Here is a 24160-nt window from a genome sequence, read left to right as displayed (position 1 = left end):
ATCCTTGCCTCCTAGGGCGCTCATGGCGAGTTCCATGCCTTCGATCAACTATTGACATTAAAGCTATTTGTGCACAGTCTGCCTGATCAGTGTACTCTGGGTATCTCGCTGTGGCAACGCAGGTCGTTATGCATGATCTGGATGCTCGCTCAGCCTTCCAGCCTTCAAGCTCCCTACAGTAATCTTGGTACGGCATCTTATGCGCCGATCAGGATCTCCTCGCTTCTCACGAACCGCTCTTGATGCTCCTTCAAGCTCGCCCAGTGCACCAGCTCCTCATCTTCAATCTCCTCAGCCGTCTTGACAGCACCGTACTCGGTTGATGCTTCGTCCGGACGCAGACGGCTAGGGCCGAGTCGGTTCAGCTTGGCGAGAATCTCCAAGAACTGGTACAGGTAGTTGTTGACACTCTCGGAATCGAGTGTAGGCATGACGCTCATTCTGGCTCGTTTTGTTTCGAGTAGTGTAGAGGCTATTTGCCGGATCTTGTTGCACTACGTCAGGGTTAGCGGGATGGAAGGAGGGGTGGAGGTGATCCTTACAAAGCTCAGACCGTTGGGTTCCATGTTGACCTGATTGATGCTCCGTAGCAGCAGAGCCAGATTGCGAATGATATCTTCTCGTTCTACAGCCATGGACTGTTCACTAGCGTCCATTGTGGTATCACTCGGCGAGCGGCCAAGGTTCGAGATGAACTTTGTATCGCCACCTGTTGGTGAAGACTGCGATGAGACAGACTGAACTCGCTCACCAGAATGAGGAGTGGTCTGATTCCGCTCATGAAGCTCAACAAGGTTCCAGTATCGCTCGACCAAGTAAGACCGTGTTGCAAGCTGCGTGGCGTAAATATTGGCCTTTTGTATTTCATATTGCACCGACTGTTTGGGAAACGGTAGGACCAGTGATCCGCGACGGCTGCTTGGATATGCGAGCGAGCCAGGACCCAGGTTGGGATCTTGAATCGAGTATGCTGACGCTTCGTAAGATATTGGTGGCCACTCGCCGAATTCGTTGATGGGCTGCAACTGCAGTTCTTTAGGAGCATCAGCCGTAGCAGCCTTGACGTTGACTAGAGCGCGCTTGATGACTTGCTTTTGACGCTCCCAATCGTAGACCGTATCGGTACCAAAGGCCGTCTCAAGAGCTGCGAGCGTGTGGAAGGCCCGGAACACCTTGGCGTTGAGGTTGAATCCCACCATCTCCGACACCTGGTCAGGCGGTTGCTGATAAATGGCTTCTTCTGTAATATATTCGTCGTCCACTTCCTGCGGCAGAGGGGGCAATAGCTCCACATACGCAATTGGTGGCATCAGTATGTCGGCTTCTGGGTCATCAAGCTGGCGGCCGGACATGGCGGAAACAAACATTAGCCAGAACAAGCGTCGACTGGATTCCTGATAGACGTAGTTCGCGGGCGTCCTCCGTTCAGCGGCAGCATCTGCTCCAGCAGCGGAGCCTACTGGTGCATGAATATCTGGGCGATGGATGCCGAGAGTGCGTAGCATCATGACACATTCGCCAAAGTAGAGCCGCATGCGCCTAATATCGTACACATAAGCGGAGGCCAGACCTGCGAGATAGCTAGAGACGGCATCGTAGAGTGTCGCGGGGCGATCGAGATAGCCTAGACCACGTGCTTCAACGAAGACTTGATGACACCTGTCTATCAGAGCTCCAGCATTGGGAAACTGGGCTATAGATTGCTCGGATGTGAATAGACGTCTCGCTCGGCGAGGGAACGAGGCGACCAAGGTTTCCAACATGGAAGCTATCAATGACAGAAAGCTCCTGTCTGTCTTGTCTTGACGATTTGCGAATGCCGCCCGGAAGGTGGGTTCGTGCGGAAGCGGTATCAACGGGTGGATGTAGAGAAAATAATCGTCTATAAGAACTTCGATAGATTGCAGGTCGCATATTGACTCGGCAGACAGTGTGGCCGGTAATGACAGTGCTGCCAGACTGTAGGCGGCATCGTGGGTCGGTGAATCGTTTGGTTGTTGCGCCGATGCGCCGTTCTCGAGCTTCTGTCTCTTGATGGCTTCTGCATGTCTGTTTGGAGGGCCGCGACGGCGACTAGGACGCTCGAAGGTGCAGGGAATGTCTAGAGCCGCACAGGATTTGCAGGGAGGGCCGCTTTCGTCGCACTATTGGCTATCTGTCAGCGCGGCGCAGCATCGCAACCGAGACGGGAGTACGTACTTTGACCTTGCGCACACTGCAGCTGTCGCATGCTTTTCTGAGTCGTTGTTTGGGGCCAGGGTCACCAGACCGCGACTGCCCGCCTTGACTTATTTGGGATTCGCGCCGAGGAGGAGGCCCTGGATGCTGAGGAACGGATTGAGGAAGATGGCCGAACTGTTCGGGATAGCCTCTGGGTATCTGAGGATCGAGTGGCTCCTCATACTTGTAGGACGAGTCGTATGGGTGAGTTGGCGAGTAGAGCGAGCCGGGTGGGTTCATGGATGACATGGCGGGGGTGTAGGAACGAAATGCAGCAGAGTAGGACGCAGAGCGCCGGATGAAGTTCGGGAGGGCGTAGAAGTGACTTGGTCAGCGCACCAGAAGAGGATAGGCCTTATGGACGACCGGTCCACCGAATGACAGTACGCTGGCAGAAAGTACCGCGTCGCGAAAGTGTCGAAGACGCGATACGGGAAAAAAAGGCGGCTCTTCGGGAGCTTTTGAGAGGCGTGGTGCGGTGCGGGCGTAGGCAGAAGATGGAGTAGCAGGCGTCGCTCTTCTGCCAAAGTATTATTGCTGTGGATCTCAGGGTCGCACAGCACCGCCGATTCCGCCCTGCCCGCCGTTCTAGGCCAACTGAGCCAGGGTATTGATTCGTTTCGCTTGTGGACGATTCCCCGCGGGGGTCGCTGAAGCTCGCCGAGCGGAATAAACAACTGCCGCTACGGATGGGCGAAATAGCTGGGACCCGAGAATGGGATTTACGAGGTCTGCAGCAGACTCGCAAATGTCAAAATGTTGACAAAAGCTCGAAGGAATGGAAAATCTGGGGTTGCGGAGCAAGCTTCAAGGTGGCTTTCCGCACGCGTGTGCGAAGTACCGAACGCGGGTTGCGAGTCAATGATTCGACCTTCGCCTCTACAAGCACCTACGAGCACCGACGCAGGCAATAGCGTGACTTTTTCTGCGGTCCACATTATAACTGCGGCGTCGGTCCTGTCATGACTTCAACATTCCTCTGTCTGTGTATGATAGCGGATCGCAGCAAGCGCACTTCGCCAACGCTTACGGTAGTCCTACCCTACAAGAAAGTGGGACAGGTGAGACTGTATACTCACTTGAGCATGGCAATGTTGAGCAGCGTTCGCCACGGAACCTTCGTCTGCTGAGCAGCCGAGTGTCCTGGAGCAGATTACGCTCTTGATCACACCACATATGTGACTGTTGCAGCACGAACGGCCAGTTCCCTCGTGGTCGCCACCCTGTCCAGCCAATGTATTCGATGGTCGGTCTAGACTTCGAGTTCCGCTTCGCTCCGATAACCAGGCAAGAAATGATCGGGTAGACTAGTTACAAGTAATCAGAGCCGGAGGGGACAGGTCTTTGTTTGTCCCTTTGAATCGTGCGGCGTCAATTCTGGGTTACTTTACGGTTCATCATCCACCCTCCATGGGCGAGCTAGGTCGTTGTGAATCCTCAAACATCCAGATCGATGCGACATCGATATCGTGGACTTGGTATTCCACTGCATCAGCTGTCTGGCGTCGATGCCGTCACCACGGCGAGAGGAGAGATTTCACGCAAATCAAAGATTCAAACAGCACAGGCCTTTTGTGTATGTGATTGTACGACCAGAAATATTTCCGTAAACCTCCATTTTTCTTTTCTCAGAAAAGATTTGTGAAGATCCCGGGGTAAGACGGTCGTTTTTGAATTCTCTCTTTCCTTGCCGATTTCCCCTCCAGCAATCATTGTCGACTTTTCGAAGTAGGGAAAAGCGTCCATTGACAGAGTGAATACGGAGGATTTCAGTTTATGTATGAGAGAAATAAGAGCAAGAGTGCCAGGAATGGCGATTCGAGATTTTGAGACCCGTACAAACGCCAAGAGGGGGCTAACTCGTTGGGGAATAGCTCGTTTTGTCTGGTTCTCGAGTACATGGCAGTAAGCTCGTGCTTCATGCCTCTACTAATGAAAGCCTCGAAGACTCATTCTGGCTTGTGCTTATGCCTTGGGAGGCGAATGGTATTCTGCTCATGGCTATGCGTCATGTCTTCATCAGCGACTCTAGGTCGGTGAGCTGTCGTCCGTGCTATCCTTTTTACGCCCAGCAGAACCCTGTCCGCTTGTATGCTCGCTCATGCCCAATGCTCACAACCAAATGCTATGCCGCTCATGAAATCCAGACGCGCTGTCGCCCACTTCATTCTAGTCAGAATGTAATCGTGTTGCCTAGATGATTAGACTTTGATCATCGCTGCAACCTCAACGCCGCTCTTCCCCAGTCCCATCAAGACCACACTCTTCGTCAGCCCGAGCTCGAAAATGGTACACCATCCATCTTCGACCTCCTTGCCCAATATCTCCAAGCACATCTTGATCTCGTCCTCTCCCATAGGAATGCTCATGCTCGCTTTGATCTCATTCACAATCTGTTGAAACGAAAATGATGCCTTCCCGTGTACTCCAGCACCCCGGTACCCGTTCAACTTCTGCTGCTGCTTCATGCGCAGAATCTCAACGACTTCCGCGATACGGCCAACTGCGTGCTTCCGACGGAGAGCATCCGCGCTGGGGACGTTGACTGCCGAGTTTGCGAGTTGCTTGGCCTTGACACGGTCGAATAGAGAGAGAGTACGCGACTTAATAGTCTGCTGCTTGGATGCTTCGGGTTCCGAGTCGTCCTTGACAGAAAGCTTGCCGAAGTCGAGATCTGGCTTGCGACCTCCCAAAATGTGTTTCTTCGTCTCCGATACCTTGACTTGACGAGCGACAGTTTGGGCTCCCACTTCAAATGCGAGGATAGGGTATGACTCGACCGGGCCATCGAAGGTGCCCTCTGAGCAAGCTTGGTCCACTTGTGACTGCAGATGCGCCTGCAAACCTTGCTCGTTGAAGTCGAATACCTTCTGTTCGGTGAGGCGACCATGTTTCCTTACTTGCGTTTCGTAGCCAACAAATTCAGCCAGATGCCGTCTGCTCGTACCCAGACCTGAGACAAGCAACTTGAATGGGGACTTGCTACAACTCAGACTGTCATTCGTACTCTCATCCTTCCTGGTCGACTCATACAGGGCGAGAATGCGCTGCAAGTCCGGGACACCGACAGCCCGCTTCTGATATAGTCTCGTGACGCTTTCCAACAGGACACCAAGCTCTGCGGGAGCCGAAGGGCCATTGTGCGCGCGATGCAGAGCAAAAGCCTTGACGAAAGCTTTGTGGATCTGCAGCAGCTCCTGCACCGGAGCTGGGATGATAACTTCGGAGGATCCACGCTCGGACAAAGACCTGGGCGGCGTAGGTAGCTGGACCTTTGCCCGTTTCGCCGAGCTGAAATACTCGATAATGCTTTCTCCTTCCTCTTCATTCTCAGACTCGACTCGCTTTCTCTTGCTCTTCGATGCTTTCGGAGGCGAGATCTCCTGCGCTTTTCGTTGCTTCTCCTCAATGGCGAGCTTCTCGAGGCCGGGCTGTTTTGTCGCGAAATTTTTCTCCCGATCGGATCTGGAGACCGTCACTGTTTTCGAGACCCTGGCAAAAGTCGTAGACAGCCCAGGCTGCAATTTTTGTGCCTGGCGCTTTTTGGAGCGGGTTGAGGCAGTGGGAGCCATTCTGCCGGGTGTGTGGAGGGAAGGTTCGATTGGTTCGCGGCTGCCCGTTTCCGAAGATGGAAGGCACGCACAGTGGAAGGTGCGATCGAATACAAGACCCGGCAATGTCAAGCAGAACTGGGGCTGTGGACAATGTGGCACAGGGGAAACGTTCAGTGCTGCAGCAGAGAAACACAGATAATGGCAATGAGCAATGGAGAGGTGTGTCAACCTCCCTTCAGCCAACGCGCCAAAACGCGTCCATATGCGCCAAGATGTCGCGACGCGCCTTCCTCGAAACGGGATTAAGTGGATTTTCAGCCACCCCAGTGCCCCGCAGCCTTAAGTCCTGAAGTAACGGCCATCAACAACGCTGATACTATGTTCAATTACGAAATACATCATGGGAGCCGTAATATAACTCCTAGTCGGAAATAAACACCTGATCAGCTCCGAGTCGTGGAGGAGAATCCGCCTCCACTACATCGTCCTCACTTTCTCGCCTAGGCTCTTTTCCCTTGCTGGCACGCTCTTCCTTGGCCTCTCGCTGCATTATGCCGTGCTCCTGTACGGATTTCGCAGCATCCAAGGTAGGATCTCGACCAACCTCGGCTTCGTCGGAGATGCCTCTAATATCTCCTGCAGGGTTGTCGTCCTTAACGGGCATTGGAGCAGGCTTGTCGAAGATTGAGGCAATGGCTTGCGTAACTTCCTTGTCTGGATCCGCCGTCTTGAGCACATGTTTGCGATCGGACCAGTATTCCAGACCTGTGATTTCTTTGTTCGCTTCTGCCACTGCTGCAAGGAGATTGTCGATCCTCTCCCGCTCAGCGTTCCCTTCCGGCTTTTCTTCTGCATCGTGCTCATCTCGATGCTGCTGGGCTTCTTCAGCGCTCTTCTTGAGAAATGCGAGAAGTTGCTTGCGAGAGTTCTGAAACACCAGAAAAGAGGTTATATCCGGAATATGAGGTCCAAGGTACGCGAGTTCATCACTTGCCTCCTTGACAAAGCGTTTTACTATGTCAATCTTCTCTCGATCAATAGCGGCTAATCGCAATGCCTTCAATAATGTGGCAATGTCCTTGATCTCATCAGGGAGTTCTTCAACGTCGGTTGGTATCGCGCTGAGATAGCTCTGCGGCCTGGCACTGTCCGGACTCTGGTCTCGCTTTGGATGAATGGTGAAATATTCGGCATTGAGCCTGTGGGCTGCACTCAGATTGCTGGCCTTGATCGCTCCAGGCTGGTGGAGATGCTTCTTGACACGCTTCCGTAGCCAACGTCGTCGTCTTACAAATGAATGAAACCAAGGGTGAGTGCCATGCCAGGGGGTCTGTCGTCCGAATGCAAATGAATACTGCCAGCCTTCCTCATCCACATCGTAGCTCATGTCCACATACCATGTCTTCCATACCCACTCCCAGCTTGGATCCGGCACTTGCGCATTAGTGATGTTGACTGGCGAGTCCTTGAAGTCTTTGTTTACCCAAGGACTTGGATCGAAGTTAAGCAAGGACGAGTGCGAGTACAAAGGTATGCCGAACAGAAATGAGCCTCGCTGATTCTCGTATAGCACATCGACTGCGACTTCGGGTCTGTAGTGCTCCTTCTTGTACTTCTCCTTCGCGCGGCCGCGATCTCGCCGAGCAAAATCTACTGTCTCGCTGACGCCGTTGTGAGGCGTGCCGGTAGAAGCTTGATCCTTGCTGGGATGCGTCCCATCCTCAGCCACGGTGCTCGTCTTGCTGTAGCGGTTCTCCTGATATCTTGCATATTTCCGCTTCACTAGCTCTTTCTTGACCGAGCTCCGTGTAGGTATTCGTGCGATGCCAATCTTTCGCCAGCTGCCCGTAGGCGAGTCTGTTCGAGTCCGAGTCGCTTCAATGGGAGTCTCTGAGACTGTGGTATCAACCAGGTTTATCTCATGATCGTACGGATCCGGGGCGCCATCGGCGGTGGGCACTCTTGAAGCATTGGTGAAGACATCTGACATCCCTACCGCCTGGAGTGTCCAGATCAGTTGCTGGAGTTCCTAAGTTGATCAGTCGAGGTTTAGCGAGTCTACTATGACATCACTGCGATTGAGCTTCGAGTCTGATATTCTTGACAGGCATGCAAGTCTGCGGCGGCGACAAGAGAAGGTGCTTGAGGAATTATAGGAATTTAGTTGCTAGAGTAGATGTACGGAGTAGGCTATGGCAAATGAATAACGACGGCACAGCCTCTGGTCAAAGAGGAGCAGTTGGCGAAGTCAAAATCTTGCTTTCGCGGCCTGCGCCGCGCCACTGTGATGAAGCGCGCCGCCACAAATTTGACAGCTGCAGGCTGGGCGTGCCCAGCGATCGTGCCCGCCTAAGTTAGCTGGGAGCAGCGCCCGTGGCCGTGGGCCCAGCGCCTGGTGGGGAGGTGGCTGGCCATATGATGTCACCCATAGTCCGGCGCCTGCGTATACGGAACTCTAATCTTGCTAGCTTCTTCAATTCAATATGTCTCTTGCCCAGCTCGATATTGGATAGAATTGCTCCTTTGGAGGTGGCTGGAACGAAACGTTGAATGGTCGCTGCCGCTGACTACTGGTACTGCAAATAGTGTTTCTGATTCGGGCTTGCCCCTACCATCATTAATGTCCTACAAACTACAAGGGCAGTTTGCTTGGCCTTCTGCAGCATGATCTTCGGCGACCACGACCCACTGGCTGCAGGGCCTCTCTAACTTGGTGTGAATATAGGGGCCAGTTGGGAAGCTTCTTCAACGACAGTTGTATCACGCTTCCGGCAGTAGCATTCCCTACCAGCAACCCTGTTTCACACATGACTGCATTCATACTGTCTTCAACTGCACACATGTATTACAATCAGTCGCTGCGACGCTACTGCGAGCTTCTAGGCAAATACTCGACAAAACTTCGATCCAGGCAGTGAAAGTCTTGGCGGTCGTATCGGCAATGCAGATTATTTTACGGCGACTGCAACGACTTGAACGTGCCTTGAGGGGTATTTATCTATCGAAGAAGGAGTCTCGAATAGAGCGAGTATGGCTCGAACAGAACGAATAGGTATGCTCCTGTTCTTACGCGACCTCACAATGGATCTTTGTTCAATACGTCTTCCTGGAGGTTGACAAAACGTACGTTATTACGTTCCGATCATGCCCTCTGTCCGCGTCTTTGCCAATATTGAAGACCTCACTAAATACATCAATGCCCGGTAGCTATCTGTCTCGGAGGCCGAAGCGTTCAACCCAGGCTGGTGGCTGATGACTGAACGCATCAGCACCACGGAGCTGAGCGCTATGGTCGATGTTGAGGATACCGCCAGTTTGAACAACATCACCTTTGGCAGCGAATGGTCCGTGGGCGAGGCTATCATGATCCGGCTGAATGGGCGCTCTATGTCCAGGTGACACTTTTGGTTTGTCTTTGCCGTCCCTATCCAAACTTACTGTGTTGGTCAGGGCGAAAACATACTGGCCAAGTCCTTTACGACGCCCGAAGGTTGGCCAGCCGTAGCGGATGATGGACCGGACCCAGAAGACTCCAACCACGCTTTGTTGACTCATACCACGCTGCGGCTGTATGGAAAAGGTGCATGTTGCGAGCTCTAGGTATGATGCCCGTGAAGCGCCGGTCAGAGCATATGGTCGCGCCTTCAGAGCAACTGAACACGTATCCATGGTATTTAGCGCTCTGCAATAAATTGAGAATCGAGATCCTTCGCCTCTCTTCAGACTTTTGTTTGCTACATCCACATGTAAAACGTGTAAAGAAAAATGCCTGATACAAACAATTTGATGCCATCTCCGCCAAGACCCAGCCCCGGGAAGGTGCACTGCAGGTGCGGGGGGAGCTTCCGCCCTCCAATGATGTCACGCAAAGCTGCACGCTCGTAGTCGTGACCTGAACGCCTACACCTGACCTTGCGTCATCTTCTGCAGCTCAACTTCCCCGTTCCTTTAGATTTGTACCTGTTCGACAAAATTGAGCGTTTCACTGGAAGACAGAATCCCTTTCAGGACCATTACAAACTCGCCCGCTCACCCATAATGTCTCGACGTGGCATTCAGCTCCTAGGTGTGGCCGCCGCTGGTGGTGTCGGTTACTGTAAGTCCTCCAATCGACCAGACAGATGAGTGTATGAGCTTCGACCATCATTCATCTACTTCGAGGTGGCGATGCGACACATCTGCCATGACTTGACACCACACAACGGATCACGCTGACTCCGTGATAGACCTCTACAATGCTGGCGGAGATCCGAAGGTAGCACAGAAGAAGATGGAAGGTATGCATTCCCCAAAGCGTACTTACCGATATCTGACGCCGTACAGCCGACGCTTCGAAAGCTAGCGCAAAATTCAAGGACGAGATCCCGGGCCGTACAAAGGAAGCCGAGAAGAAAGCCGAGACTCTTTCACAGCAAGCATCAAGCCAGCTAGACAAAGCTGTACGTCCCCCAATCTGCAAAGACCAACATCGATACTGACACAGAACCAGAGCAAAGACACCAAGAGCGCTCTTAGCGACGCCGAAGCCCGAGCCAAGGAGTACAAGGAAAAGACCGGAAAAGAGCTCAACACCGCCATTGACAAGTTCGACAAGACGGTGGAAGACAAGGCAGCTCAGGCCAAGAGTGGCATTAGCAGCTGGTTCGGCGGGAAGTAATTGTGATTGTCTGCTGCCAAAGTTGATGCACCGAGGACGCGAACTGGCGACTTGCCCATCATCGATATTGACTCCTCAGATACCTTGCCAGCGGGAGTACTGCGTCTGTAACAGTCTTTGATACATTTCAGCGATCATGAACAATAAGTACCTATTCTGCTCTCCCAGCATATCGTGCCAGTTCGCTACCGGGTCACCCTCTTCTCTTGCCGTCTGGGGTTTCAGCGTAAACATCTTGATTCATAACTTAGTCCTGCCCAAACTCGATGAATGTTTCTGCTCGAGGAGCATATATCTTTCTTCTTCCGTTCGAAGGAACTCTGACCAACGGTCGACAATGACCGCGTCATAATGCGAGCCAAAAAGCTATTGTATGCGGCGAACGCGAGCTTCATGTCCGAGGTATAGCCGATGTCTGCCGTTGTCTGGCACTAAACCCACCCATGGTGCTTTCGTCAGTAACATTTCTAGTACCAGATATGAGACCCTAATGGCATTAATGCAATCTTCACACCAAGCTGCGCAAAAGATTGTTGCACGCTCGCTCACATTCACAAGCATACGCGGCATCAATTCGAGGCTTGATCGAAACTTTTCCAGCGTAGCACGAGGGCATCGCACCGACCGCTCCCCAAGCTCCATTGAAAGTCACGTACGCCAATCTGCGGCGCAGAAGCGCTTTTCATCAAATAGCAGCCCGGATGGTATTGACCTCAAGCGCACAAAAGACTCGCTAGAGAATGATCGTCGCTTCAAAGTGACCCTCAAGCTGCCGGACGGCTCCCGCCAAACCCTCAGCGTGCTGCCAACGCCCAAGGCCAAGATCAGCCCACTGAGCGAGCAGCTTGAACAACTCCTGGACCATTCACCAGACCAAACCCCATTCTCTAGACCATGGTCCCTTGATGCTTTGGGCGACGCCATCCACAGCCAGCGGTGGTTCGTCACCAGGGACGAAGCCGAGGATGCGGTGCGCCGCATCGGCACCAAGGCCGACGAGATGAAGCACCACCCCCACCTGTCCATCGGCGTTTGCTCCCCAGGACGCCTACGTGCGGAGGATGAGGATGCGGATGCGGATACAGAGTGGTATGGCGGCCACCTTCTACTGATTACGTGCACGACGCATAACCCCCGGGGACTTGGCATGAGAGATGTCAAGCTCGCCAGGGCCATCGATGAGCTCTTGAAGGGCGGCAACATGCAGCAATACGCGGAGAGGTTCTGGTCAGAGGCGCCTGGGGAGGTCGACAGGCACGATGGGCCGAAGCCGGCCGAGCTCATCGAGTCACTTGTTCAGAAGCATCGGGAGGAGATCGACTGCGCGGTCTGCAAACGGTGAATACGAAGCCTTTTGTCTATATGTACTCAGTCTCGTTTAACGCCTAGCTTGCCGATATTCCTGAGGCCGGCGATGCTGATCAACACCACCGCAGCTGTCGACGCCAGGCAAAACCACCACGCACCGCGATAGCCTTCAAGCAGGACGAGCGTATGCGGCTTCCCACTGTCCTCCCTGGCTTCCGAGATGCGATTGGCGATTATGGCGCTGATAGCCAAGCCGACGCTCTTGCCGATTTGCGCGACCGTGTTGAAGACCCCTCCCGCTAGGGCTTGCGTGTTGTCAGGGAAGGCGTTGGTGATGACGAGGTTCGAGGCTGTGAACAGCACGTCACAGCCGATGGCGCTGAGCGTGATGGCAGGGAAGACGTATTCCCAGTATGTGTCGGTTGGGGTCATCACCGCTGTGAGGATCGGGGAGATGCATGATATGAGGGTGCTGAGTACGATGGCCCAGTTGGCGCGCAAGCGATGGATGACTAGAGTCTTGGTCAGCATGTCTCTTTCCACTGGTCTCTGTACGAAGGGCATGAATGGTTGCGGAGGAGAAACGAAGGAGGGGTGAATGGATTGCGAGTTGGATTACTGAAAGAATCGACTTACCAGCACCAATGAAGATGTTCACAACCAAACCCGTCACCGGTAAAGGTAGAAAGCGTATCGAAGACTGCGTCGCCGAGAGAAGCTGGACGTCTTGAAAGAAGAAAGTCAGAAGCACTTCCATCGAATTGAAAGCCCCCCAAAGTAGAAACACATCGAAGCAAATCGACGTGAAGACTCGGTTTCGCCAAATGGAATTCGGGATGATGGCCGGCCTGCCCAGCTTCTCCTGGCGATGCACCCAGAAGGCAAAAACTGGGATGAGGAGGACTGCCAGAGTCAAGAGTACAATTGTGGCAGGCTGGCGTATCGTTGAGACGGCACCGGTGATGGCAGCAAAGACATACGATAGCATGCCGAGGGAAGCACTTAGCAGCAGCGCACCAGTCCAATCAAGGTCGGTCCATAGCTTTGCCCACTCCACTCCGCGGCCAGGGGCCAGCTTAGGGAGACCGAAGAACGTCACGATCAAAACCAGCGTGTTGATGCCAGCTCCAATGTAGAAGGCACCACGCCACGACGCCGGCGAGTCCGAGAGCACACCACCCATAACAAGACCGATGGCAAAACCTAGGGGCTGCCCGCCGCCCATGGTCGCGAAAGCCATGTTACGCCGAGGGCCATGTGGAAAATAGGACGTCACCAGGCTGACGGCCGATGGCAAGCAAAAAGCGATGGCTATGCCGGCGAGGCCGCGGAAGACAATCAGCTGCGTGCTCGTTCGAGCAAGGCCGCACGCGAGCGTGAAGACCGACTGCAGCCCAGTGCCGAGGATGTACATGAATCGACTGCCCACGATGTCGGCAATTGCTCCGGAGAGGATCAGGCTGCAGCCGCAGGTCAGGGCGTAGATCGAGGCAGGCCAGAGCAGTAGAGATGGAGGGATTTTCAGGGCGGTGACCATGTGTGGAAGGGCAACGGTCACGACACCCGCGAGCATGCTGCTGATGAGGGTCACGCCGCCGATACTGAAGAAGATGGCTGCTGTCGGGCCTTTGCTAAGGCTGACGGGAGTCGGCTCATGATCGCTAGCTAGAACCGCTGGGGCGGGCGTTGGTGCGTCGGTTTTGAACGCCGGAGGGTTCGTTGTGAGCTCGACCACGGTCTGTGTCTGAGACATGGGGAGGGTAGTATGCAAGGAGGAGTATGGCGGTACGTCCTCGAGGTTCAGGCTCCAAGTTGATTATGTTTACAAGCTGGTCGGCATCACAATGAGCACATATGCCAGCCAAATAGCTACGGCAAGAGAAATTCATATAGCGGCAACGATAGCTCGGTACTTAACAGCAGTATGCCAATGCTACCTAAGGCGGACGTATACTCCGCTTACTAACTTGCCGTCGTCGACAGCGGAATTGAGTCATTTACGTTGGCACGCTGGTGCTGCCCTTTGGGCCACCCCACTCCTGGTCTTGGCGAACTCGGCCGGTACTAGGGTTAGGGTTAGGGCTCGATTGTTCCTGCAGCAGCTCTGAAGTGGCGAACCAATCAAACGAGTGGCCTGAGCAGGTGGTAACAGGGCCCGGATCTGCTTGAGCCTCGAGATCCCGACATGATCTGATCTCGCCTCCCTTTTCCATTGGCCAGGGTCCTCTCAACAACAGAAAAGTTCATGTTCCCCTGTCACCCCACGCCGCCGCTACCGACTTCTTTATATCGGCTGGTCTAGCTGCTACTCTCTCCCTTTTTGCCCTACCAGTCACTCCTTCGCCCACAGTCCATCCTTACCGTGCGATCGGTAGCTTCCGGCCCCTCCGTCAAGATGTATGCAGACCTTCTCAAACTCCCAAAGTGATATGGCAGCGCTGACCGCCAGGCAGGAATTCCACATTCGCCTCTCAACCCGTTACCTACTATGACCATTATCACGACATTTCACAGTATAATATTCACCTAAATGTCTTTGAGAAGGCCTGGACGGCGTGGTACGCCTACATGCAAAACGATGTCTTGGCCACCGGTATCATGTCCTTTGTCATGCACGAGGTGGTCTACTTTGGCCGCTGCATACCGTGGATGATCATGGACTACATCCCATTCTTCAATCAATACAAGATCCAAGGCGTCAGGCTCTCCATGTTCTGCGGCAGGCGCAAATGCTAACACCTTGCAGCAAAAAATGCCTACACTCGCCGAACAATGGGGCTGCGCTCGCCTCGTCCTCCTCTCACATTTTACTGTCGAGCTTCCTCAGATATGGCTTTTCCACCCTCTGGCACAATACTGCGGCCTCTCTAGCACTGTTCCATTCCCTCCTTGGTGGAAAATGGCGTACCAGATTGCTATTTTCTTCGTTCTCGAAGATGCATGGCATTACTGGTTACACCGCGCCTTGCACACCCCGAGCCTCTACAAGAAGATCCACAAGCTGCACCACCAATACTCCGCACCCTTCGGACTGGCGGCTGAATACGCGAGCCCTATCGAGACCATGATTCTAGCTTTCGGCAGCGTAGGCATCCCCATCATTTACACCCTCTTCACGAAAGACCTGCACATTCTGACAATGTACATCTGGATCGTGTGCCGATTGTTCCAGGCGATCGACTCGCACTCCGGATACGAATTCCCATGGTCACTGCACCATTTTCTGCCCTTCTGGGCCGGTGCGGACCATCACGATGTGCACCACGAGAAATTCATCGGCAATTACGCCTCCAGCTTCCGGTGGTGGGATTACTGCCTAGGCACCGAGGCCGGTAGCGTGTGCGAGGCGAGAGAAAAGAAGCAGAAGCTTGCTGCGGGTAAGACACTGTAAGGGCAGTCTCGGTCTGGTTGCATCGATTCGATTCCTTGCAGGCGCTTTCCCTGCCGAGTGATCGAATCTGCACATACAACATTCAAGTTGTCATCATTCTTCGTCCAAAGATGATCTGACTGCTTCATCTTGGCATTTGAGGCGTTTCTGGCATGGCATGCGGCGGCGTTGACAGAACGGAATCCTTGAAAAATCAAAACAGCGAGCAAACTGGATACTATTGTTAATAAGAGGGGTGATACAACGTGCACGGATCCACGCCCGCTCGCGCGGGCAGATAATGGTTGTGCAGAATGCGAAATGCGAAACTCATAAGTCAACCACAGTGCGAAACGCTGCTTCTTATTTCTGTTCTTCTCGGTGTTTCTTGCGAGGCCATTATCAAAAGGGTACCTGCGGTACCCAATCGCTTCGCAGTCACCTCTACCGCTGGCACTCAGGTGGCTGCCTGTCGCGTGGGACCGTTCGCTGCCTGATCTTCTTATTTCCTACATTGATGCTCCTGAGAAACAGGATGGGGACAAGTTACCTACTTGAAAAGTGCTTAGCTGTAGACTCCGCATATGCTATTGGTGTAGCTACACAGGCCCTAGACCGTGTCGGGCGAGCCTTCAGACTCCTCAATACGCTGGTATACGACACATTTCTTATTTGCTGAACTCTGAGCGTCAGCACTAAGTTCTGTCAAACTTCGTTGGTATGAACAGGAAGCTCACAAGTCCGGGGCAGGGCTTCTACCCTGTGCACAATTTCAGAGACCTCGTATTTATCCCAACTTTGGCTCACACGGCCCGCTAGATTTGATCCTCATCAACCCGCAATCTCAATATTGCCTTGAGGGCTTGTTGCTATCAAGCCTCTTTCTTCCCCGACCATGAATCTCGCCTTAGGTACGCCTTCTTCTCATGAGGCTCACCTGCCGTGTCCAGCGCCACCACCTCGAAAGGTACAGCATGGTCGATATGGCTTGTTGCAATCTCACACGCGCAGCGATGCGCATCATATATGGTAACAGTCATGGCCAAGGCAGTGTGACTCTCTCGCTGTCTGTTATCGTCCCGCAGCTGCGTCACGTTTCAAGATGCAGACAATTTCTCCTAGCATCGGCGGTACTGCTCGCCATACAACACGTGCAAGGCCTCCCTGCAGCTCTCGAACAACGCGCTGCTTGCAATAAGGACAATTTGCTCAATGCCTTCACAAATGCTGCACATAGTGCTGAAGCGAGTACTTTTTGCATTGCCTACATCTCAATCCCTCTGACTTCTACCGCGACATACCTTGGACCTGTGAGCTAACCTGCTCTTTAACTGAGTACCTAATCGCTCATCCCACTTGGCAGAGAACATGTACTTTGTATACAACTGGTTACAAGGCAGTATCTCGGCATCCGCTCCAGCTCTACAACCTGCAAAGGCTCTCTGACGCAACCCCCGCGCCGATCAGCTACAACACAGCATCTCCAACGCCTGTATCAGTCCCAGGAGGTGCTCTCAACTACGTCCCCCCCGCGCAACACGGCAAGGTCAAGAGAGAAGAAGCTGAACTTTCATCTGATGTACCAGCAGCTCCGACAATTACTCCATCCCCAACGTTGCCTGAGTACGTTCCAGAGCTTGCACGACGAGCGTCCTCATCGGTTCCGCTGCCCATCTGGCTCTCGACGACCTACCCACCCTCACGTATCTCAAGTGCTTGTTCGTGTATCTCGCCTTCTGCAGCATACTCTACGACAGTATCTTACAATGACTATACCCAGGTGACTGTAAGTCAACACCCTTCTTTCCAAACATCCCTCACTAATATCTCCCCACAGACAGCGACTTGCACAGTCTACAGCGAAGTCCCCGTAAAGACCTACCCGGCCTACTGCGCCCCGACACTACAGGCTAACACGCCGCAACCACTATCCCACGCCAATTGGAAAGTGACGCCCAACTTCTCCGTCCCCTCCAAATTGCAGTGCTGGGACGCCTGTACCAACGTCTTCAGCTGCGTCTGGTGGAAATTCGACTTTGGCATCAAGGGCGACCCCTGGAGCCCCGGCACTTGCCACTACGCGTATTTTGTCGGTAACGGCACCGATGTGAAAGGCCTCTACAATGGGAATGTGCCGGCGATCTGTCCCAACGGTGTTACGCAGGGTATTGACCCGAGCTACCCGAAGAATCTGCAGCACGAGTCCAACATCAACGATCCGGGTTACAACTTCGGGCCGTGCGGCAATGCGCTCGGCCTTTTTCAAAGCTCGCAGGACTTTGGCTATCCGGATGACTATCAGTTTTGTGGCGGTCTGGCGGCGCCGTATTATGATGGGCAATGTCACAATGCGATCTGATGGCGAGGTGTGGTGTGATAAAGGTCCCAGGGGAAGTTGTGGGATAGCAAACAAATACTCTAGTCAATGTTGACCTTTTCTAGAGTCCCCTGAGATCAACAGCCTGAATAACCAGTCCATATCAAGGAGCTATTATACATCTGGTGTAGCAGCGCTGTTCAGAACAGACTGCATGGCACTGATACTAGTAACTTCCAACGTTGTCATGCTTTCTTGTCCTACAAGCATACATGAACTGCCTTGAGCTGAGTCATGTCATACAGTTCTTGCAAGTCGTGCTCTCTGCCCTTCCCTGATTGTTTGTATCCGCCGAAAGGAATGCCTAGAAAATGCGTACTACTCGTATTCACCCAGATATACCCCGCCTCCATCTTCTTGGCGGCTTTATGCGCGGTGGCCACATTCGACGAGTAAATAGCACCCGTCAGCCCGTACTCGACCGAGTTGACATCCTCCCACATTTTGGCCTCATCCGTCCACTTCAGAACACACATGACAGGGCCGAAGATTTCTTCTCGGGCAATGCGCATGCTTTGCTCAACGTCCGCGAACACGGTCGGCATCATGAAAGACCCTCCGGAAATTGGGGTTGTGGGCTCCCCACCGAGGACGAGTCTGGCACCGTCTTCTTTGCCCATGGCGATGTACTTTTGTACTCGAGCCATAGCCTTTTGGTCGACAAGCGCACCCATGGTAGTGTTATCGTCGAGTGGATCTCCGGGCTGATAATCGGAGGTAATCTTGTCTACAACCGCCTCCAGCACTCTATCGTGGAGGCTTTCATGCAAGAAGACTCTCGATGTCGACGAGCACGACTGACCGCACCAGCTCCAATTCATGCCCTTGACAATGCCATCCACCAATGCTGGAACATCGGCGTCTGGGTAGGCTACAAGAGCGTTCTTCCCTCCGAGCTCGAACGTAGTCAGCTTCAGGGTATCGGCTGCCGCCTTGGAGATCATTCGTCCGATCGGGACACTCCCAACCAGCGTGACCCGCTGCACTATCGGATGGCTGGAAAGAGTCTCGCCGCATGATTTGCCACCCGTCAGGACATTGATCACGCCCTTGGGAAAGACGGGCGCAAGCAGTTCTATAAACCGCAGCGCCGACAGTGGCGCTTGTTCCGCGGCCTTGAGCACCACGGTATTCCCCACCGCGACCGGAAAAAGCAGTTTGACCGCAACCATCAGGATCGGGTGGTTGTACGCGACGATCCGCGCCACCACTCCCAGGGGCTCTCGAAGCGTGTAGTGAAACATATCAGAGGTGAGGTTGTGCGTGTCTCCCGTCACCGCGAACGGCAGGCCAGCCAGCATGTCCAGGTTCATGGCGGCATACTCGACTTCGAGGCGCATGATCGTCACGGGGCTGCCGATGTTCCAGGCATCGAGTACCGCCAGCTCCTCTTTGTGATCGCGAAGAATTTGAGCCGCCTTGCGAATCAGATTGCATCGGTCCACAGTTGACACGTCACGCCATGATTCAAAGGCCGTCTGTGCTGCTTCTAGTGCGGCGACCGTGTCTGATGCGCCGGCGGAGGGGACTTTGGTGATTTCTTGCCCGTCAATGGGACTCGTGACCGTGATGAACTCGGCGGTCTGTGGCTCGTGGAATTCTCCACCGTAGAATAAGCCCAGGTTTCGAGGCAACTTCGCTCTTAGGTCAGGATACTTTTGGTCCATGACTTGCAAGTTGGAAGCTCTGTTGAACGCCCTGCTCGTTTGGATGTGGTCTAGTCGTAGTTGAAAATGCTATTGTCGAGCACGAGAAAACTTGGGATCCTGGCATTGATGATCAATCGGGCAGATGTGTGCCTTTATAACCAGATGATGCTGGTATACCCAGATCACTCGCGCTCGGCGGAGTACTCCATGAACATGGGGCTATCCCCGGATCATCTGCGATGGACAAGCCACACATCTGAATAGAGACGACCCTGAAGCCCTTTGGTATGCAAGAAACTGGCGACCCGAGAACGGACTTGCAGTCGGATTAAGACTGGGCCTTGTAGTCACAGAGAACCAATGGCAAGATGGTTATTGATCCCCAGTCTCAGTATAAAGTCCCTTCGCGTATTACAATAGGGCTCGATAGGCCGATATCGAGGTTCAACTCCGATGTTGCGGAGACCCCACACGGTCTTGTCTAGTCTTTGCCAGCCAGACCCGGGGTACCGGGCGAATACAAGGCATAGGACTGTCCGCTCGGAACGATGTTTGCTCCGCTTCCCGAAAGAAGTCCGAATGGCTGACCTTGGCGGACTTTCCAACGTTCAGAAGCATTTTCCACAGTTGAGCCGTTTAACTTGAGTTAGCGTTCTGCCTTGGAGATGACTCGACAGAGTTCAAATCCCCACAGCTTGACCTGGATGCTTTGGCCGAATGAATGCCTTCACCACCATGTTCCTGGACGCTACGCCTCCACAATTTTGGAAAGTCCGATATTGAGCGCCAAGCCCGACGGTTCCCTCGACCATTATTCACTACGTTCCAATCGAGGTTGCCAAAAGACAGCGAAGAGGGCTCTGCGGGCCACTTCATGCTAGCTCGCTCAGGCACAGACGAGCAGGCTTGTCATGATCTCAACTCCGAGCTTCGGCAATGCGAGGCCCCACGACCAGTATCGCAACTGAGGACTCACGAGGCCGGGAAAGTAGGGGGCCGGTAGCTATGGGCTCACTATCTGCAAGTTACACGTGACTCTGAATTAGTGTGCTGGATTTCCAGGTGATGGTAGACCTCGGGTTCATTGAAGGAGGGGCAAACCGCTCTTTGACAAACATCACTTGCTTATGTATGTCTACTGGTGATTCGCTTGCAGGAAGCTAGAGGCACTGGTGAAGATATATCGTGAGGGCTACAATTATCATCTGTGATCCGATCAACTACTACGACATTGTATGCAATTTTTATCCACTACGACCTGGTGGACCATACTGGGCAACGCTCTATCAAAATGGATTCCAAGGCACTCCTCTCCAGCCCATTGCAGATGACACCATTCCTACATGCCGGATACATGGTCTCGGCAGCATTTGTCTGTCTACTCCTAGTTTCAGCGGTAAGACTCTCACGGGATCATAAATCTGCTGGATCGCATACTAAAAAAAAGCCAGATCCGCTATTGGAAAGACCCTCTACATCCCATTCCCGGACCTGCAGTGGCCAAATTCACACGTGTGTGGCTATTAATGCTTGAACTATCTGGAAAGCGCGCTCTGGCCGTGCACGAGCTTCACCAGAAATACGGCCCCGTTGTACGGATAGGTCCCAACGAGATCAGCTTCTCTTCGCCAGAAGCGCTGCGCCAGATCTATGGAGCAAACTCGAAATTCGCCAAAGCGCCTGTGTACGACTCGATGGGCTTCAAAAGCACGTTTACTACCCGCAACAGAGACGAATACCGGGCTATGAAGAAGCGCATCTTGCCGAACTTTGGCCCGAGTGCCATCGCGGCGCTCGAACCAAATGTTCACAAGCATGTGGCTGGTATGATCAAAGTGTTTGACAAGAAAGCGGATAAGCCTATCGACATCTTCCCCTGGGTCAGATTGGTGGCCCTTTGTGTTGTGGGTAAGTAGTGGGTTGGACCAGCACTTCAAATCAAAATCCCACTCGTTTAGTATTTTGACATCTTACAGGCGAGTCTTTCGCAGCCGAGAGCTTCGGCGGCCTGGAGAGAGACGAGCCCCCGGAAGTTCTACATGAAATCGACGCAGTCTTTCCAGCGTTATTCGTGCGCTGGATGTTCCCCACTATTGCCGCATTTCTACAGTACTCACCAGTAAAATCTGTTCGGGATTTTCACGGCGCGGCTCATGCGTTTAGGAAGGTGAGCCCCTGGAGATTCATACCTGGCTTCTTGCAATCTACTAATAGCTTATGAAGTATTGTTCAACTGCATATACGGCTTACCTAGCATCGTCAGACTCAGACACAAGAAACCACGACCATCTCATCTCAAGAATGGTCAATGAAAGACTCAGGCTCTCCGAGAAGCGCCAGCAGCTTCCCCGTCACGTCACAGACGATGGCATCGTGGATGAGCTCACAAACTTGATCTTCGCTGGGACTGACACTACTGGCAGCAGCCTCACTTACCTGTTCTGGGAGTTGGCTCACCACCCGGAATGGCAGGTCCGGCTGCGTGAGGAGCTGAAAGAAGCCGTCCAACAGCAGGAATCCTACAGCTACAGCGCGATATCAGAACTCCCAGTTCTCGAAGGGGTTGTCCAAGAGATCTTTCGAGTTCGTCCAGCGTCAATTGGCGCCCTTCCGCGGGTAGTGCCTGCGGGTGGATCTGTTGTTGATGGGATATTTGTCCCAGCTAGTGTAAGCTCTCCCCATGCTTCCTAGTCTTCAAGCTCGGCATGCAGCAGCAGCAGCATCACAAGCTCTAGTAACGAACACGTTTGACTGACTCGCCGCACGCACAGACAATCATCTCCTGCCAAGGCCTCACCACGCAGCGCGATCCGACCATCTTTCCCAACCCCGACGTCTTTAACCCACAACGCTGGCTCGACGCCAGTGCCACAGACGCTGCCAACCAGCTCGAGCAAATGCGCTCTCAGATGATGCTCTTTGGCAAAGGCGCGCGGGCCTGCTTGGGCAGAACCTTGGCGACTATGGAGATCAAGTGCGCCGTGGCGGCGGTAGTGCAGAGGTTTCAGATAGGAATCGGTAGCCCGACGACCGATCAGGATATGGAGATGACGGACCATTTCGTGTTGATTGCAAAAGGGCAGAGATGTGTGCTGAAACTTGATAGAGTGTGAAATGAATGAATGAGGAGCTTGGGCCCTGGATGCATTGCGCTGTGTGGACCCCTGGCTTGATATAGTGTGTATGTTTAGTCCTTAAGCACGCGATGATGGAACAGAAAAACGCCGTATGCGGAAGCCCTTGGTGGCACGAGGCAATTTCTGAAGCTTTTACCCAACTGAAGCAGACGTTGTAATGGCGAAGGTGAGTAGTGATTTTCGCACACAGGTCATCGGTATGTTGCTATACAGCGCAGCCTCACCCCCAGCCCTAGTATATATGCGTCTCTTGGGAGGATTCGCACACTCATAACGACTCATACTAATAACTGTATACGCCCTTCAAGAACATAAAAATCTACCTCAAGCTCCCACCGACACCGACGTGGCAGTCGGCACTCCCGGACCTACCGCCCGCTGAGCTTGCTTCTCCTTTGCTTCCAAGACGGCTTTGAAGTTGCGCTGCATGGCATTTCTCGTAAACTCCTCGCCTGTGAGCATGGGGTACTTTTGTTTCGGTCCCTGGATCTGCGCGCTCATCCGGGGCTGGTTGAAGAATGCGATACTGTATCTCTCGCCGTAGAAGTCACCCGGCTCAGACGGCGCCTTGACACGGTGCAGCGTCGACTTGAAGCGGTCGTCGGACCACGACATGAGGAGGTCGCCGATGTTGCAGATGATGGCGTTGGAGTCTGGGTCGGGCTCAACTTTGGTCCAGACGTCGGACTCGCCGAATCGGGAGGTCGTTTCGCGGCCGGGGCAGATTTCGAGTCCGGACTGGCCGGCTTTCTGGAAGAGGAGCGTCACAAAGTCCCAATCGCAGTGCGCGCCCGCGCGGTGGTGAACTTTGCCATCGTTTGTTTCGGGCGTTGGGAAGTAATGCAGGAGGCGGCCGACGGTCTGTGAGTCGGGCTCGCTGATGTCGTGCGCCTTGATGAAGTAATCGTCCGGAAAGCCCAGCCCTCGTGCGAAGCACACCATCAAGTGCTCGGACACGGATTGCGCCAACCGCATGAAATGCAGCGCCTCGTCCCGGAAGCCTGGCAGCGTTTCCTCTGCCAGCCAGCGCCCGTCCATGTTTGAGCCAAATTGCATCTGATAAGACTCCTTCTGGTCCGCGGCCCCTGTAGAGGGTCGTATCTGAGCGTTCTTCTCCCATCCAGCATTGTGTTGAGCAGAGAAAGGCACTTGAGCCTTTACATCGTCGTCCAGAGAGAAGAATGCAGCTGAAGCATCGAAGATCTTGTCGACTTGTTCACGCGAGATGCCATGGTCCACGAGGCAGAAGAAGCCAACGTTCTCTGCTGCATCGACAAGCTGCTTTGTGATCTCGTCGATCCGATTGTCGAAGTTCGCCAGAGAAACGGTCGGAATTGTGCGATCAGAGTACTTTGTTGGAGCCATGATAGTCAGCGAATTGCAGATCGATATGTTGCTGTGATAGAGTGATGGCTATCAGACAAGCGAATGCACCCCTGAATCTCAAGATGTTGCGTATCTGTGTTTCAACATGAGCACAAGTCACGAAACATAAATGTTATCCATCACATAAGATGAGCATAGAGTCATGGCCCGCGCGGGATCTGGCTTGTTGTACAACTGTGGGCATCTCCGATGCTGGGCAGAATAAGGCGCATCCTATTCGACTGAGCGGCTCGTGTTATCAGAGACCAAGGAATGGCTAGACTGAGAAGAGATGCACATCCCCCCCACCCAATTGCTTGATTGCTTTCCTCGCTACCCTCCAGGAGCCGTGGGCAGAACCCCACTCCAGCCGGTGAGAGGACCTAGAATGAACTACGCGGGTCTAAGAAGCATGCCACTCCATTCTGAGTGCTTGGTTGTCTCTAGAACATCTCCGAGTCTGAGTCTTGGCCCATAGATAACAGATAACGTGGCCATTGCATCGGACGACGGGGCCGCACAT

General features: G+C 53.4%; 10 protein-coding genes across 10 annotated transcripts; 4 read left to right on the top strand and 6 right to left on the bottom strand.

Moving 5' to 3' along the window:
• Nucleotides 1-197: 197 nt before the first annotated feature.
• HMPREF1541_01554 (uncharacterized protein) lies at nucleotides 198-2469 on the bottom strand (the record flags this gene model as incomplete). The annotated part of the gene is made up of 3 exons (XM_008715914.1): nucleotides 198-494; nucleotides 543-2144; nucleotides 2200-2469. The coding sequence occupies 3 exons, from the start codon at nucleotides 2467-2469 to the stop codon at nucleotides 198-200; spliced, it is 2169 nt and encodes a 722-aa protein (XP_008714136.1).
• Nucleotides 2470-4421: 1952 nt separating this feature from the next.
• HMPREF1541_01553 (uncharacterized protein) lies at nucleotides 4422-5792 on the bottom strand (the record flags this gene model as incomplete). Its single annotated transcript, XM_008715913.1, has 1 exon — nucleotides 4422-5792. The coding sequence occupies one exon, from the start codon at nucleotides 5790-5792 to the stop codon at nucleotides 4422-4424; it is 1371 nt and encodes a 456-aa protein (XP_008714135.1).
• A 403-nt stretch (nucleotides 5793-6195) lies between these two features.
• HMPREF1541_01552 (uncharacterized protein) lies at nucleotides 6196-7764 on the bottom strand (the record flags this gene model as incomplete). Its single annotated transcript, XM_008715912.1, has 1 exon — nucleotides 6196-7764. One exon carries the CDS (start codon nucleotides 7762-7764, stop codon nucleotides 6196-6198), a length of 1569 nt encoding a protein of 522 aa, XP_008714134.1.
• Nucleotides 7765-9812: 2048 nt separating this feature from the next.
• HMPREF1541_01551 (uncharacterized protein) lies at nucleotides 9813-10431 on the top strand (the record flags this gene model as incomplete). The annotated part of the gene is made up of 4 exons (XM_008715911.1): nucleotides 9813-9870; nucleotides 10001-10051; nucleotides 10098-10213; nucleotides 10264-10431. 4 exons carry the CDS (start codon nucleotides 9813-9815, stop codon nucleotides 10429-10431), a joined length of 393 nt encoding a protein of 130 aa, XP_008714133.1.
• Nucleotides 10432-10921: 490 nt separating this feature from the next.
• Nucleotides 10922-11773, top strand: HMPREF1541_01550 (uncharacterized protein; the record flags this gene model as incomplete). The annotated part of the gene is made up of 1 exon (XM_008715910.1): nucleotides 10922-11773. One exon carries the CDS (start codon nucleotides 10922-10924, stop codon nucleotides 11771-11773), a length of 852 nt encoding a protein of 283 aa, XP_008714132.1.
• Nucleotides 11774-11799: 26 nt separating this feature from the next.
• HMPREF1541_01549 (uncharacterized protein) lies at nucleotides 11800-13492 on the bottom strand (the record flags this gene model as incomplete). The annotated part of the gene is made up of 2 exons (XM_008715909.1): nucleotides 11800-12251; nucleotides 12376-13492. The coding sequence occupies 2 exons, from the start codon at nucleotides 13490-13492 to the stop codon at nucleotides 11800-11802; spliced, it is 1569 nt and encodes a 522-aa protein (XP_008714131.1).
• Nucleotides 13493-14134: 642 nt separating this feature from the next.
• On the top strand, nucleotides 14135-15130 carry HMPREF1541_01548 (uncharacterized protein; the record flags this gene model as incomplete). The annotated part of the gene is made up of 3 exons (XM_008715908.1): nucleotides 14135-14163; nucleotides 14193-14436; nucleotides 14486-15130. 3 exons carry the CDS (start codon nucleotides 14135-14137, stop codon nucleotides 15128-15130), a joined length of 918 nt encoding a protein of 305 aa, XP_008714130.1.
• Nucleotides 15131-17686: 2556 nt separating this feature from the next.
• On the bottom strand, nucleotides 17687-19153 carry HMPREF1541_01547 (uncharacterized protein; the record flags this gene model as incomplete). The annotated part of the gene is made up of 1 exon (XM_008715907.1): nucleotides 17687-19153. The coding sequence occupies one exon, from the start codon at nucleotides 19151-19153 to the stop codon at nucleotides 17687-17689; it is 1467 nt and encodes a 488-aa protein (XP_008714129.1).
• Nucleotides 19154-20426: 1273 nt separating this feature from the next.
• On the top strand, nucleotides 20427-22248 carry HMPREF1541_01546 (uncharacterized protein; the record flags this gene model as incomplete). Its single annotated transcript, XM_008715906.1, has 5 exons — nucleotides 20427-20531; nucleotides 20587-21043; nucleotides 21112-21302; nucleotides 21359-21802; nucleotides 21907-22248. 5 exons carry the CDS (start codon nucleotides 20427-20429, stop codon nucleotides 22246-22248), a joined length of 1539 nt encoding a protein of 512 aa, XP_008714128.1.
• A 348-nt stretch (nucleotides 22249-22596) lies between these two features.
• Nucleotides 22597-23637, bottom strand: HMPREF1541_01545 (uncharacterized protein; the record flags this gene model as incomplete). The annotated part of the gene is made up of 1 exon (XM_008715905.1): nucleotides 22597-23637. The coding sequence occupies one exon, from the start codon at nucleotides 23635-23637 to the stop codon at nucleotides 22597-22599; it is 1041 nt and encodes a 346-aa protein (XP_008714127.1).
• Nucleotides 23638-24160: the final 523 nt, after the last annotated feature.

The sequence above is a fragment of the Cyphellophora europaea genome (genome assembly GCF_000365145.1).
Source record: "Cyphellophora europaea CBS 101466 unplaced genomic scaffold supercont1.2, whole genome shotgun sequence".
Classification (NCBI taxonomy): Eukaryota; Fungi; Ascomycota; class Eurotiomycetes; order Chaetothyriales; family Cyphellophoraceae; genus Cyphellophora; species Cyphellophora europaea.
Note: the sequence above shows the minus strand (reverse complement) of the source record. Positions and strands in the feature narration are given on the sequence as shown.